Genomic DNA, 16,277 nt, shown 5'->3' with positions numbered 1-16,277 from the left:
CCACAGTCAGACAGATTGTGCACAGATAGAGGACATTCAAGACCATCGTTACCCTCCCCAGGAGAGGTCGACCAACAAAGATCACTCCAAGAGCAAGGTGTGTAATAGTCGGCGAGGTCACAAAGGACCCCAGGGTAACTTTTAAGCAATTGAAGGCCTCTCTCACATTGGCTAATGTTCATGTTCACGAGTCCACCATTAGGAGGACACTGAACAACAATGGTGTGCATGGCAGGGTTGCAAGGAGAAAGCCACTGCTCTCCAAAAAAAACATTGCTGGTCGTCTGCAGTTTGCTAAAGATCACGTGGACAAACCAGAAGGCTATTGGAAGAATGTTTTGTGGACGGATGAGACCAAAATAGAACTTTTTGGTTTAAATGAAAAGCGTTATGTTTGGAGAAAGGAAAACACTGCATTCCAGCATAAGAACCTTATCCTCCCATCTGTGAAACATGGTGGTGGTAGTATCAGGGTTTGGGCCTGTTTTGCTGCATCTGGGACAGGACGTCTTGCCTTCATTGATGGAACAATGAATTCTGAATTATATCAGAGAATTGTAAAGGAAAATGTCAGGGCATATGTCCATGAACTGACTCTCAAGAGAAGGTGGGTCATGCAGCAAGACAACAACCCTAAGCACACAAGTCGTTCTACCAAAGAATGGTTAAAGAAGAATAAAGTGAATGTTCTGGAATGGCCAAGTCAAAGTCCTGACCTTAATCCAATTGAAATGTCGTGGAAGGACCTGAAGTGAGCAGTTAATGTGAGGAAACCCACCAACATCCCAGAGTTGGAGCTGTTCTGTACGGAGGAATGGGCGAAAATTCAGGACTGATCACCAGAAATGTTTAGTTCAGTTATTATCACACCAGATACTGAAAGCAAAGGTTCACATACTTTTACCACTCACCAATATGTAATATTCGATCATTTCCTCAATAAATAAATGACCAAGTGTAATATTTGTGTCTCATTTGTTTAACTGGTTTCTCTTTATCTACTTTTAGGACTTGAGTGAAAATCTGATGATGTTTTATGTCATATTTATGGAGAAAGATAGAAAATTCTAAAGGGTTCACAAACTTTCAAGCACAACTGTACATAACGTGCACTAACATGAACGCCCGCCTATAGTGTAATAATCAGAATTAAGCCTTGAATGCTTAGAGAAACTTATTTAATCTTCTACATCAGGCAGAAGGCCCAGCACCTGAGTTCCTAACATAAAATCTCAAAGAACACGCCGCCCTCGATTCACAGAAATTTAAAAGGGCAGGCAGGCCAGCTGGCCGCCCTCTTATGCTAAAATCAGTTGTGTCCTCTCTTAATGAACTCCTCATCGGCCCAAAGACTAACTGTAACCCTCACTATTGTAACGTGGATACAGGATATCTAGAATATAGAACAGACTTTTCTAGACTTCCTGGTCACGGTGACGAGACTCCTCAGGTAACGGGACATGTTGTGTTCCGGGCCTTTGCTTCGAATGGTCAATGGCTCTTCTGAGGACCCCTGGCCACCTCCTTCTCTACAGCCACTCCTTGTGTCAGTCATTTATAGTGCGGCCCTCGCGGTTTTCTTGGGTCTCCTTATGAATGGAGGACGACTGCGACTGCGCTGTTTGCCACGATGGAGACGCTCATTTGTGTCAAAGCTGGGTGGGTCAGTGCTGGTGTGGTGGGCTCCACTTTCACCACAGCTCGTCAATGCAGGCTCGGAGACGTCTGCTGATTCCCATTTGTTACTTAAGGCTGACGTCTGTCCCTTTTTGTGCTTTTCATAAGTCTGTAAGCAGTCTTGAAAGCCCATAGTTGGCTGTTGTATTTGACGGAGCGGTGATGTGTTGTCTCGTACAGCAGCTGAAGACGCTCCCCAGCGGTGAGATTTCCATCCTGCAACACCCGGAGCTTCCCGATGTTTTACTTATTCCAGTGATCGGCCCGAGGTAAGGCACTTCCTTTACTTGACTGTAGGACAGTCGCGTCTGTGACTGGTGGGACCTCCATGTGGCCCACCACCCCGTTAATCACGGGTGACTGACTAACTTTCACATTTTCTCTGCTCATTGCCGCTCTTTGAATGTAACACAATGGATTGTTGGCCGCAGATGGCTTAGACTTTTATGTTCTTTTTTCTCATCAGGAGGAGTTTGGAGAGCCATTCCTCCGAAGTCATAGTCGGCCTGCAGTGTGGGAATGCCGTGCTGCGTGGAGCTCACGTGTTTGTTCCTGGCATCCAGTCTGCGCCAAAGAGTAAGCCCCTGTGTGGCACCAGGCTGCCTGCTTTTCCGCTAAATTGAAGACCTCCTTGTTGGCTTATGAAAGGAGGAGAAGAAGATGTTAGAAGTGATGTCATTCGGTCCTGTAGTCTTCTGTTATTTAGAGCGTTGCACACAATAATTGAATATTCTCTTCAGTCGCTGCCGTGCGCTCACAAGGCTTTGACTCTTTTCTTTCTTCATTTGCCAACTGCTGTGCTCTCCATGGCAGCTTTGTTGACGTTTTTTTCATTCTTCGTGTAAAAGCAGCAGAGGCCTGTGGTTACCTGGAGTGTCACAGCCAAGACCTTCTGAGGACCACTGCAGTACTGCAAGGCCCAGGTGACCCTCAGCCAGGGACTCGCGTTCACCACACCCTTCAGCAGCCCAGTTTATAACCACACACGCCTTTTGGGTCTGCTGCAGGACCCCCATCTTCGACTTGTTCTCTGACACTGGGTAGCATACAGTATGTATGCCCTGTTAGCCCCTGGCAGCACAGTAAGCTCACACTCACTTATCAAGATCTACATGACCACGGTGAGCAGTGGTGGAGCTGACGCCTGGCAGTGTGGACACCAGGGTTCAAGTCCCAGGTCCGTCCTGCGTGGACTTTGCATGTTCTCCCTGTGCCTGCGTGGATTTCCTCGGATGCCTCAGTCTCCTCCTGCAGTCCAAAGACAAGCAGGTTAGGGGGGCTGGCGACACCAAATTGGCCCACGAGTGTGTGTGTGAGATGTGTCTTTGTGTGTGTTCACCCTGCGGTGGACTGGCACCCCATCCAGGGGTTTGTTCCTGCCTCGTGTCCTGACCTGTGCTGGCTGAGATTGGCTAAAGACGTTGCTCAGGATAAAAGCGAGTTTAGGAAATGGATGGACAGACGGATACTGTAGAACGAAGGGGTCGTGAGGAAGAACAAAAAGTCTTCAGAGTCATTTGATTGTCGTAATTTCCAGGCTGCTCTTTCGTGGACGTGTCGCGGGTGGCGTTTGTTCTTCTCTTTCTCATGTTGCCTTTCACTGTTGGGCGACTCGTTTAGTCAAGCGTGACGCGCGCTCTGGGCAGTGGTTCTTTGTATTTCTTTATTCTGTTCTGACATCATTTAGTTCTTAAATGTGCTTGACGCTTTGGTCAGGGTGCCCTTTTCCTTGAATGTCCTCCAATCTGCTTTCACCTGGAGGTGGACGTCCTTTAACTGTCGCTGTTCTACAGACAGAAATTGGCCTAGCCATCCGCCACGGCATCGCCCACCTATTAGTGACACGGGACAGTGAGGAGGACCTCGCCTGGCTCCCCACTCCTGACGTCCCTCTTCCTCCTCCCCTCGGCCCGCAGCCTCTGTCTCGGATTAGCGTGAATATATCACTCCTGCAAGCGAACTCGGATTCTTACTGCAATGAGAAAGTCACAAAATCAACCGGAATGTTCAAGCAAATTCTAGAAAAAAAAAAAGAATGCGATCTAAATCCGTGAAGTCGTTCTCTCGCTCACTAACTAAGAGGAGGCAGACGCAGGCGTGAGGAGGGCCTGATGAGTCTCTCTTGGATTCACGCTAATAGAGTGGTAGAAAGTTACAAAATCAACGTAATGTTCGAGAAGAAACCCCAATCTAAATCCATGAAGTCGTTCTCTCGTGAAAAGCGGCAGACATACAGACGGGTCTATAAAACTATAAGAAATTTAGCGTTTGGACCACAAAATGTTTAAAACCGTTTCTTGGCGAGCACCTATGGGCCAAGGGTAACCTACACTCCAAATTTCAAGTCCCAAGTCCTCCTGGTGCAGGAGATTTCGTGATGAGTGAGTCAGTGGGATTTGGCGTTTATATTTCTATATAGTGAGAGAGATTCAATCGTAATAACAATTATGGAAAAGAACAAACATAAAGAATTAAAAAAAATAAAAACCTGCTCCATTTTAAAACATTGCAGAAAGTCCGTAATGCAAAGAACTGAGAGAAGCTCCATGTATGCTTGGCTCTCCTTTATTGGATAAACGCTGTGAGAAGTCAATCCAGTGAGCCCTTTTATTGACAATATTCACGCTTGTGAGGCATCTCAGATCCTTCTTCAGGTGAGCTGTCTTGCCTCAAAATCTTGCATATTGTAATCATTTTATTATTATTATTATTATTATTAGCGGCCCTCAGCTCGATCCCGAGCCGTGGCGACTAGGATGAACGATCTGTAGGAAAACTGATGATGTGCAAGTCTAGATGGGTCCACCAGGGTCTTCACCACCGTTATCGTGATTGTGTTGTGCCATCGAGTTGCTTGTTTACCTCTTTGCCTTGTTCCTTCTGTTCTGCGGACCATGATGTCCTTCTCCGGTGATCGCTCTCTTCGTATAATATGTCCAAAGTAGGCAAGCTGGTGATCTTTGATTCAAGTGACACATCCATCTTGATTTGTTTTGTTTTTCTGGCTCTCCAACGTCCTTCTCCAGCAGCACATTTTGAAGGTGTCCATTCTTCTTCTATCTTGTTTCTTTATCCTCCAGGTTTCACTTCTGTATGTTACCACAGAAAAGACCAAACTATGTACGAGCCGTGTCTTCATCAATTGTGAAATGTTCCTTGATTTATAGCCCTTGTCCAGTGACTTCATTGTTGGTTTGCTCCGTTTGACGTCTGGTGTCGTTGCTGCATCTCAAGTGATCATGGATCCGAGTAGCTCGAAGTCCTTTACAACTTCCAGTTCATCGCCGTCCATCTTTTTAGTTAGCCCTAATTTGGCTTGACTGCTCACTCCATCCATAACACGCTACAACGCCCTAGAACTACTTGGATAAACGCTTCAGTGTATTCAAGTCTTTGTAAATGTGCTGCTAACGTAAAGTCGATAAGCTCATCAGTTGCACTTTCTGCATTATTAGATATGAAGATTGGCGACCAGGTCTCTGTTTACTCAGACATCGGTGGCAAATGCAGAAGAGGAGCCAAAGAATTCCAAGGAGAGAAAATCTTTGTGGGAAACGGGATTGCCGAAGTGAGCCGCGCTCAGATCTTCTTGTCGGACGAGCCCCCTAAGTAAGTCCCCCCCGTTTGCTTTACCAACAGCAGGGTTAAGACAACGGCCTCATATAAAGGGCAGACCACCACAAGAAGGTCAACGTCTCCCATGAATTCAGTGCGTTGGTTTCTTTTATAGTTGGTGACATACACATAAGGACGACGCACGTGGAGAGCTGAGTGAGTGACGTGTATGTGTGTGTGTGTGCTGATCAGCGTATGACACGTCTTCACTCTCGCATTGCAGAACGTTTGAAAATGAGCAGCCTAACCAGTTACGATGTAGGCTTTGGTGAGCTGGCAATGCATCTTGGGAGACTGGGGTGATCATGGGTAATCAGTTGCCTGTGACTCTTGATTTAGAGCGTGCCTTTCACCAGGCAGACGTCTTTATTTGATGCCTGATCAATGTCTGCCCGTCTCTTCCTGATTTCAGGGGTGTTGGCATAAGGATGACCGAGCCTGTTTACCTGAGCCCTTGCTTTGACAGCCTGCTTCCTAATTTTATATTTTTACAGGTGAGTTTGTCAAATTCTATGACTTTGAAAATCCAAATTGAGCCCCCCAAGAGAGGGCCTGCCTTGCCTCATTTTTATTTTTTATTGCTACATCAAGGCCTACTTGACTAAGATATGTCTCCATGACTGCATTTATATTTGCTTAAGGATCTTACAGTTTTATCCAAAGGGACTTACAAATGACAGGTATGATGTTGTTTCGCTATATATGAAACATTTGACTTGGTGAAGGTTATAAACTGAGTCAGCAATTGGGGGGCACAGATGGAGTTTAGCCCAGCATGAGGGGCTCAAACTGAGCAACACCAAGTCTTTAATTTATTAAATTAAACAGAAAGTGTAGTACCAGGGTGTTGTAGCGTGTTAGCCGTTATGAATGTAGTGAGAAGTCAAGCAAAAGGACTCTCTTTATTGGCTGACTAGAAAGATTAGAATATGTGAGCTGTGGAGGCACCTCAGGGTGAGATGTCCTGCAGAAACTGGAGCTCCCCGTGTTTATATGGACATCCCGCCTGAAGAAGGGCCCTGAGGTGCCTCCAAGGCTCACATATTCTAATCTTTACAGTTAGCCAATAAAAGTTGTCATTTTGCTTGACTTCTCACTACAGAAAATGTAAAAATGCAACAAAAGACATCAAACGTACCAGTCAGAAATCAGAAATTTAAAGGAATTCACAAAACTAAACTTGGGTACGTTTAACGGCTTTCCAAAATACTTCACAAGAGAGGTAACCGAATAAGCATTTCAAATAATAAGCGGGTCAATGAAGTCCACACACCCAGAAAGCAGCAAACGAAGTTAAAGGTCCAAAGGAGTACAGAAGGGAGCCAAAAACCACGGCTACGCCAGCTAATGCCAGGGCGGCATTGCTCAGGCAGTAGGTGCCTTGAATGGTTCGCTCGGTCAGAATCTGATCAATCTGTCACAATACGATGGCAGTGAAATGTCATTGTGGCAAACTCTGTCGCTGAGCGTCAGACAAAATACACCAGGAGGGAGACAATTTAAGACAGAAAAAGAAAGTCAAGTCTAGGCAATGTGATTAAAATCCATATGGCCTGAGGTAAGAGCTTCTCCTCGGCCTGTCAGCCCCGGCCATGTTGCTACAGAGGCGTTTGTCTGAAGGCAGGCAGTGGAGAAGTTCTTCACTTGGGTGACATGCGTCTGCAGTTGTCCCACTTGCCTGTGTCGATGTTCAGCCGGGTTGTGTTGACGATTCGTGCAGCACACCGTATCGCTCTTTCAAGGGCTTTGAGCTCCTGGGAGTTGCAGCTGCCAAACCATGCAGCAGGGCACCCAGTAATGCCAACAGAGAACTATGAAACAAGGAATTCTGGACAGAGCAAACCCACAACAAACATTGGCAGTGGACAATCAAATGACAAAACAAGAAATACTAAAAAAAAAAAATCAGAAGTGCAGTCCCTCCAAGTCCAGTATTCGTGTTTTATATAGCGCCTTTCTGTATTGAACACCATCTCAAACGTGTGTTTCTTTATCTTTGCCATTGGAGCCCTGGCATGTGATGGGACTCACTCAGGTTTGCCCAGAGAGTCAGAAGTAGGGGAGACCCTGCCACTGTGTACTTTACAAACACGCCACTAGGGGGAGCCCTCTGCGCTGTTCCAAGTCATAGAGAAGCTTTTTATGTAATTTTCTCTGAAAGTCCCACCGGCAGACAGCTCCCAGAATTCCTTGCACGTTCTCACCTCGGCTCTCTCCGTCTGCACTCCTCATGTCGCCTCAGCAGCAGAGCTGTTCTGACACGTGTGTCCGCATGTATGTGCGTGTATTCCTGCATTCTCCTTCCAAATGTAGGATGTGCCAGGCATTTGTACACACAGTCACACTCGCACAGGGTCACTTCAGAGTCGCCAGTCGGCCTTCAGCATGTGAAGGTGAATCAGAATGTCTGGACAGAAGGCCACAGATGACATGAGAAGAATGAGCAGACTCCACATAGACAGCAGTTTAGCACAGGACACACACTCAGGGGGCATTAGCGGCGTTAACCACTGCGCCAGCAGGCTGCCCAATTTCTAGACCTATAAAGAGTAATAAGTCAGGACATTTTACTGCTCCCTGCTGCCCTGAAGGCCCCGCCAGAGCATTGCTAGTTGTTTATCTCCTGGTCACTTTCCCTGAAGTGGCACCCATTGTCCCACAGCTCTGTACTCGTAATGATGACAAATCTAAAAAGTGTCAACCATTGATTATGTGACATGACATTATTGTGACCTCTGCTTGCATACACACACGTGGCTGTAATTCACAGTAAAAGGTGCCACATGACAGCCGTCGTATCCCACACCCGTTCAATACGAAGCTGCAAATGTTCGTCCGTTTATTGTAAAGCTTACAGCAAGTGATGGTCAGTGAAGATGCTCTTTGTTTTGTTTGTTTTTTTCTCTTAACTGTAGAACTTGCCCTCTGTGGTAGTGGGCCATGTCCTTGCGCCCAAACCAGGGGAGAAGATTTTGGACATGTGTGCAGCGCCAGGAGGAAAGACCACTCACATCGCAACACTGATGCATGATCAGGTAAAGAGAGTGTGGCTCGTCACAAATGGCGGCTTTGACAAACACACCAGTGGCGCTCCGTCTTCCCTTTCTATTTGTGTGGTCCGTCTTCCCAAACCAGACTAACAGGAACAACCCAAAAACCTGATCCCCCCGTGCTCTTCAGTCTAGAATCGATGTTATCAGGTGTCCCTCCGCTGCCTCCCTTCTAGTTGCTCGTTCTTCTCCCCGTTTCATTCGCTTCTCTTCAGATTCGTCACTTTGGTCGTGTCCGCTCTTGATGTCGTTGATCTTTAGCTTGTCTTTGTTCTCTTTATGGCGTTCTGCCCTTGTAATTCAACTTGTCACTTTCCTTAAGGAAGCTCACACGTTTCTCTGTGGCGTCTTCTCCTTTGGCAAAGGAACACTTGGGAATCAGAAATGTGCCATGGACTCCCCAGGGCTGATTTGATATCGGCTGTTGTTCCCAGACTGTCGTTCACTTTTAACCAATCAGGTTTCAGCTTGGTCTCTGACATCATCATGGAGCGACTTGCTACTCAAAGGCACACCATTTCACTTTTAACAAAGGATTTGATGAGCGGAAGGCTCTTTATTTCACGCATGTCCTGTTTTATGTTGTCAGAGGTAAGCTGATTGGCTGAAGGTGAATGTTCATCCTAAAACTACAATACAGGAACCTGAAGATCTCCGATTCACCGGATGCACCCGGAAGTTTCTCCTCCATTACTGCGGCTGACTGGAGTGTTTGTTTTGACCACATGTCAGTCATAATGGACTTTATATTTTTATGATTTGTTCACATTAATCATCCATCTATTATCCAACCCGCTATATCCTAACTACAGGGTCATGGGGGTCTGCTGGAGCCAATCCCAGCCAGCACAGGGCGCAAGGCAGGAACAAATCCCAGGCAGGGTGCCAGCCCACCGCTGGGCACACACACACCCAGCACACACACGGGACAATTTAGGTTTGCCAATGCACCTCACCTGCATGTCTGCATGTTTGGACTGTCGGAGTAAACCCACGCAGACACGGGGAGAACATGCAAACTCCACTCAGGGAGGTCCCGGGAAGGGAACCCAGATGGGTCTCCTAACTGCGAGGCAGCAGCACTACCTACTGCGCCACCGTGCCACCCTCACATTAATCAGTATCTGGTTATTGTGATGCCGTGCAGTTTGAGTTTCCAGGTACGTTAATGTTTTACGATTCAGCTTCAGTTTGTCTCCATTGCATTACGCTTTGCGCTCTGATCTTGGATTCAGTGGAGAATCGGTGGAATTAAACTCTTTAATCTCACAGTTGCCTGTGATCCGGTAATCATTGTGACGAAGATCTCGGGGCGTTAAAGCTCCTTGGCCTTCATCACCATAACAGCAGATGTGTCGGCACCACACATCACATTCTGATGAGACCAACAAGATGGCATCGTCTCCAAACGACAGACTGAAGGCCCCGCCACATTACACAACCGCAATTGCCAGTCTTCTCCATAACTTTAGCCAGTCGGAGGCAGTTGGCACACGCCAGTCATGTAATGAGACCTGTCCAGCATCTCCTTCCAGCGAGTCCACAGCTCACACCAAACCAAATCTGATGTATTGGCTCTCTCGTCATAGGGATGGGCCCTCTGTGTGTGTTTGAGGGCTGGCAGCCAATGGGCGCTCATCTGGAAGTGATGAGGAATAAGGAACATGGCCGCTTTGGACCCGATGTATCGTGTTGTACGTGGCACAGCAGAGTGGAGAACAGGCCAAGAACAGGCACTCGCTGCAGTGTTTGGTCCTTCGCATGGCACCGGCTCTCTGTGGCGACTGGCTGGCACACGAAGGGGAGTGCACGACTGTGCTGGGGGTCAGCATGCCGTCGGTCAATGGGACAGGGGCAGCGACTTTCATTCATCACAGAGCACACAGCCGGTGACGAGATCAGCAAGTGTGACTCTGACTTTAGCTTAGTAAAATGAACTGAGACCTCGTTTACTGCCCAGCCAGTGACATTCATGCCAGCCGCACAGACATTTTCATCTCGCCTGAAACCTTTCACTCCATGTGCCAAATCGTAACAACAGCTTGTCTTGGGTGTGTGGCTGCTGGCGAGGCTCTGGACGGATGTAAGCGCAGATCACTTTACAAAGTTTAGGAACGTCAGCGGTGTGTGCGTCAAAGGGCAGCAGAGAAAGGTCATGGCAGCTTTGGCCACGGAATAAGACTTATGGAACGAAAGTCCTTGTTTAAAAAAATAAATAAATCTTCGTCATCGTCACACTTCAAAATTGGAAAGCCACATGCAAAATAAATTTGAGGGCCGATTTGGCAAACTTGCAGGCTAAAGAAAACTCCTCTGTTGTGCTCATCACCAGAAGGGTCAAATGGCCACATTGAGCAAACTCCGCTTCACGGTGGGCACGGAACTCAAAAGTCTGCAGACACAGGGGCAGGTGGCACAGTGAAGGCAGCAGAAGAAACGCCAGGGGTCCGCACTTCACTTCCCTGACCTTTTTTTGTATTGTTGCTGGCTGCACCAGCTGTGTTGGCCCCGAGATCCTGCTAAAGCCTAAGGTGACGGCCCTGGGGCCCGATGTGCTTTAAACTTCTATATTAAAATAATGTTGTCAAGATCCGCCAAGTATCTCCTCTGACGTTCCTGATATTGGCCCTATTTAGGCCGTTTTGTTTTGACGTTGCACACCTAGTCAAAGGCGCTATATTAAATTAAAGGTTTGCTCCTTCTTTTTGTTTCTAGGGAGAAGTCATTGCAATGGACAAAATAGCAAGCAAGGTAGCCAAGGTCCGTCAGAAGGCCGAGATTTTGAAGCTGCAGTGCATTAAAGCGTTTTGCTTTGACGGGACCAAAGCCGTCTCACGTGATCACACTGCGAGCATCACAGGTATGTAACGGACATCACATGACCCGGTCAGATGACCTCCTGTGCCTGTCCTCCAGTTTTAAAGCTGCAGCGAGACAGTGTGGTGGGTACTGCAAGTTACAAAGATAACGCCAGCGAGGTCAGACTGTCCTTAAGTGAGATCAACGAAAAGGCAATTAGGAACGAAATAATCACAAGAACAGTGATGTGTGTGAATTATGGGACAATAGCACATTTCAGTCCAATTGTCTAATTCTTATGAAATACAATCTCATCGTTTTAGTTTGGCTCGGTGATGTGGTTACGTTAAATTGAATTGTCGCAGGTTTTATTTACAAAATGGCCTCATTTTTAGGACAGGCTTTATTTAGCAGTGGACTCTCCTCAGTGGCCCGTCAGTGAGGACAAAGACCGACAGGCTGGGCCTTGTCCTGTTGGTTAATCCTGTGCTGTCGATTGCTTTCCCTGAGTGTAGGTGGTGGGCTACCAAAGACCTTCAGTGCTGTCACAGAAGCCGCCATTTTGTCCCTTGAAGGAGTCATTAAGCTAGGACAAGTGACTAACACGTTTGAGATGATACTTTAGACCTTTAGCAAGCTGACCAGTGAGGAGCTGACTTAGCAGCATGCAGGGTGCGGTGACACGTTAAGCTGCAGGACACGCGTGATGTGCAGGGCTGTTAGGATCAGGAGTCTCCCCCCAGCCAACATCACAAATGAAGAGCAGTGGGCTGAGGGTCTGTAGATGTCAGCTTGTGCTCTTCCTCTGGCAGTGATGGTGACCTCAGCTGAGAGATGTTTAAGCTGAAACTCCTTAAAATGATCAAAGGTCCACTGGGGCTCAAGAGCACCTCCTCGATTAGCTGTCGTAAGTATTGATGATGAGTTGGCCAGCAGCTCCTCAGTCATAGAAAGGTCAGGGGAGTCAAGGGCTCAGGTGCTTTTAAAGAGGTTTTCTTCTTCTCCTTGTAGACATCTTCACTTTCTGTACTCGATTATCAAGTTTAATCTGAACATTAAGGAGCTCCTCTGTACTGATTGTCTTTATTTGTGCGTATTCTTGAAGGGCTGTATGCAGATTTTTATTTAGATAGATAGATAGATAGATAGATAGATAGATAGATAGATAGATAGATAGATAGATAGATAGATAGATAGATAGATAGATAGATAGATAGATAGATACTTTATTAATCCCAATAGAGCCCTTTTGTGAAATTCACTTTACACGTCCTATCCAATGTTCATTTAGTCCACTGGACAGTAAAGTTATTTGTCTTCACGTAAAAACGAATTTCAGTGAGGAGTCTGAGGTGTATTTGTGGTGGACTTTGAGTGTTTTATAAGTGTGGAACAAGGACTGAGCAGAGGCTTGTTGTTTGGGTGGGTTTGCATTGTTCTAGTGGGGGCCTCAGAGGCAGACCTGACGCAGGGCCCCCGAATGGTTATGAGTGGCCATTTACTGGTTTAAGGGGGCGCTAGTGTCACGTGCACAGAGTTCAGTAATTACCGTCTGTAGGGAACAGCGAGAACATTCAGGCCGGGATTTCACTTTGGACTTTTGGAATGGTGGACAAAGATGTCCATGCTGATGTTAATGTTCGTTTGTCTCGGGGGTTCAGAGGTGGACCTGGGGGGTTTCCAGCAGCATTCTTTGGTTATGTGGGTGTCCCTTACTGTTGATTTTCATGGACTTTTGTGTCTCCGGCAGTTCAGTACGTCTGACAATAGCATAGTCGGCTTTCACAGACCTTTTCATTTGACAAGAAGACGGCACATCAGCTGAGAACAAACCCCACACTGTGTCTCCTCACTTCGCCTTTTCATGTGGCCTTTAAACTGTGTGTCTTCTTCAGATGAGCCGCCGTTCCCACCGGAGTCCTTCGACAAGATCCTGCTGGATGCGCCGTGCAGTGGACTTGGTCAGCGGCCCAGTATGGCGTGTTTGTGGACGCTGAGAGAAGTGACGTCTTATCAGCCATTGCAGCGTAAACTATTCAGTGTGGTAAGTGCTGGCTTTGCTTTCCCCTGACACTCAAATGTCTGCATTGCCTGATGACACCGAGTGTCATGAGTTCTGAAATTGAAAGATGGCTGGCAGAAACAGTCACACCTAAAAACTAGCTGAGGATGAGAAACCAAAGCAGCAAACTGAGAGAGCGGGCTGCAGTCCTGATCAGGTATTCACACATTTTGACCCACAATCACCTTCTGGGCCCTATTTGCTGTCCTGTTGCAGACTAAGTGCATCTCCTCATGTAGGTTCCATTTCCTTGCTACTCATGGGTGTTCCTACTTCATGTATTTTATTGACGGTTTTCCTGTTTTGTCTCGCGGTGTGTCTGTCAGCATGAAGTGCTTTTGACTCCTCAATTGTTTGAAAGACACAACAGCTGTCTGTTCTTATCGCACAATAGCGCCACGTTTCTGCCACCTCAGACCCACGAGACACTGCAGGTCATTCCACTGAGCGTCACCTGTGTGCCCCCAGGCCTGATGTGAAATCTCAAGAGTAGCTGATGGCTCTTCTCCGATTGTGGAGACTTCTGGACCAAAGTTCAGAAAATCAGAGAAGTAAGAGGAGCACAAAGTGAACGTCAAGTGCTGTGGCCGTTGTCCTGATAGTAACTGACGGGAAGGCCAGTGTTAGCCCACCTGAATAGATAGAGACCTCCAGAGAGGTGACCCCATGTGCCACAAACCAGTGGGTTGGAGAGACCTGCTCTTGTCCTCCTTTGGGGGTCTTATCATCCACAGCCTCTCTACTAATATGGCCGCCTGTCTGCTTCTGTCTTTCTGCTCAGGCCGTGGAGTTGCTAAGGCCAGGAGGGACTTTGGTATACAGCACCTGCACCGTCACCCTTGCTGAAAATGAGGAGCAGGTGGCTTGGGCCCTGCGGACTTTCCCACATCTCAGACTGCAGCCACAGGTAGGCTCTTTTCCAGAGATTAACCTCAAATGCTGTCCTATTACCTGAAGGGACAGATGACCGTCACTAGATGTCACAAGCCCTGGTCACTTGAGAGACATTCGAGTGGTCACTTCTAAGATCTCTTCCATCTTACAGATAATACTCACAATCTGCTCTTATGTGTTTGATATTAACAGACGATGGCCTCGCTGATGTACTTCGAGCCGCTGACCGATTAGCGCTTCGCTGTTTATTCTGCAGTCTCTGTGACATCAAATTATCGAGAATCGATATGCTTAGGCACGTGATTATTAAAACTGTCATGTGTTAGAAGTAAGCACTAAGTGAATTCTAAAAAATATCGATATGTCTGTTAACACTAGAATTACCAGAGCCTATCATAAAGCTCATAAATCCGTCCCACCTTAAATCCATTCGCACCTCTCCGTCAGCGTCTTTTGTCCTGTAAATGTGTCCATAACAGCAAGCAGCCTGGTATCCTGTCCACCCGCCCACCGCTGCAAAGAAGTTTCTCGGTGCTCAGAGTTTATCTTGGAGTGAAGTGCTGGAGCTTTATAGGGTTAAATAGCACATCGTCATTTGGAATAAATACATTTCACGTGTGCTCCGTGTCAACAACAATCTCTGTCAAAACGTCGCTAACACAGAAACGTTTTCATGTTTTAGTAATAATTGACAAAATGTACACATGAAATGTATAAGGTGTGAAGCCTGAAGTTCAAATATCAAATAAACACTTTCACAAAAGGTACAAGGATAACAGAACAAGTGCGCTTTTATTCAAGAATTTAACCAAAGAAAACAGAAAGCAGGATACGGTAGGCGGTCGAGACGACAGCTTGTGTGGTGCAATGCTAAGAACTGCTGACTCCCAATCAAGAGGTCGCGGTTTCGATATCAGCTGCTTCCCAAATTTACCATTTTGAGTGGTGAGCTGCTCTTATTGTTAATATTATACAATAAAAATATACATTTGATTTGTGTCTGTAACAGCCTTTCTCTAAATTTATAGCGCTTGTCAAAGTTAGCGTTCACGCTCGCCCCGATCTGACACTGCTGTTTTCAAATAAAGACGCACTATAACAGAGGTGACCTCAGATGGGAGAGAACAGAAGACCTCCCTGTAAGAAACGTCCACTCACATAGAAGAACAACGCAGCTGCACCAGGCGTAAAAGTGAAAGATGGCACCGTTAGGATACGGGACAAAGTCCGGCGTCACCCTGCCAATCACCTGTCCTTCAAAGAAACAGCACGGCTTACAGAGCTCGCCAACGCTACGCTGTCCAGATCTAAACACTAGCGTGGTGTATGTGCCCAAAAACAGTCGAACTGCCCTCTCGTACCATTGCTCGCGTACTAAAGTGTCAGCAGGCATTACACGTGTAATTTGTGAGCATGCCCTTGACGATCAAACAGAGGAAGCTCTGCAGTCTACTTGTGACTTTACGCTGTAGGAAGACAAGTAAATAAATCAAGATAAGTAACACTTGATCTGACTTTTATATACGTAACATATAAATGCTTCTTACGTAAAGACCATCACAAAACATAATCACAAACAGGAGTTTGCACGATACGCTGGCGAGCTCTGTAAGCCGTGCTGTTTCTGTGAAGGACAGGTGATTGGCAGGGTGACGCCGGACCTCGTCCCGTATCCTAACGGTGCCATCTTTCGCCTTTACGCCTGGTGCCGCTGCGTTGTTCTTGTATGTGAGTGGACGTTTCTGTTCTCTTTCTCTGATCCGAGTTCACCTCTCTTATAGCGCGTCTTTATTTGAAAACAGTAGTGTCCGATCGGGGCGAGCGTGAACACGACGGAGAGAATAAAACTGAATTAAAACAAACTGCTAACTTTGACAAGCACTATAAATTTACAGCGGTGGTTACAGACACAAATCAAATGTATGTTTTTATTGTATAATATTAACAATAAGAGCAGCTCACCACTCAAAACGTTTACTTTGGGAGATGTTAAGACCTTCTGAGTTGGAGTCAGCAGCTCTAACTGCTCTTCTACCCGACAAGTCAGGACAACAAGCAGCACCAACCTCATTTCTTTTTCTTCGTTAATAGTCTTGAATAAAAGCGCACTTGTTCTGTTATACTTGTACCTTTTACAAAGTGCTAATTTGATATTCGGACTACACACGTTATACACTTCA

General features: G+C 46.6%; 2 protein-coding genes across 2 annotated transcripts in view; one reads left to right on the top strand and one right to left on the bottom strand.

Annotated features, from left to right (window-relative positions):
* The window catches only part of LOC114653165 (ADP-ribosylation factor-like protein 5B), a 79,061-nt gene that overhangs the window by 36,541 nt on the left and 26,243 nt on the right, over positions 1-16,277 (bottom strand). The window lies entirely within an intron of this gene.
* Positions 1-16,277, top strand: part of nsun6 (NOP2/Sun RNA methyltransferase 6) — a 28,977-nt gene that overhangs the window by 10,565 nt on the left and 2,135 nt on the right. The window contains exons 4-11 of the mRNA XM_028803330.2: positions 1,858-1,946; positions 2,144-2,253; positions 5,133-5,286; positions 5,705-5,786; positions 8,208-8,327; positions 11,058-11,202; positions 13,037-13,185; positions 13,985-14,110. Coding sequence (XP_028659163.2) covers positions 1,858-1,946; positions 2,144-2,253; positions 5,133-5,286; positions 5,705-5,786; positions 8,208-8,327; positions 11,058-11,202; positions 13,037-13,185; positions 13,985-14,110 — 975 coding nt within the window. The remainder of the gene's footprint in view (positions 1-1,857; positions 1,947-2,143; positions 2,254-5,132; positions 5,287-5,704; positions 5,787-8,207; positions 8,328-11,057; positions 11,203-13,036; positions 13,186-13,984; positions 14,111-16,277) is intronic.

Source organism: Erpetoichthys calabaricus, chromosome 6, assembly GCF_900747795.2.
Source record: "Erpetoichthys calabaricus chromosome 6, fErpCal1.3, whole genome shotgun sequence".
Taxonomy (NCBI): domain Eukaryota; kingdom Metazoa; phylum Chordata; class Cladistia; order Polypteriformes; family Polypteridae; genus Erpetoichthys; species Erpetoichthys calabaricus.
Note: the sequence above shows the minus strand (reverse complement) of the source record. Positions and strands in the feature narration are given on the sequence as shown.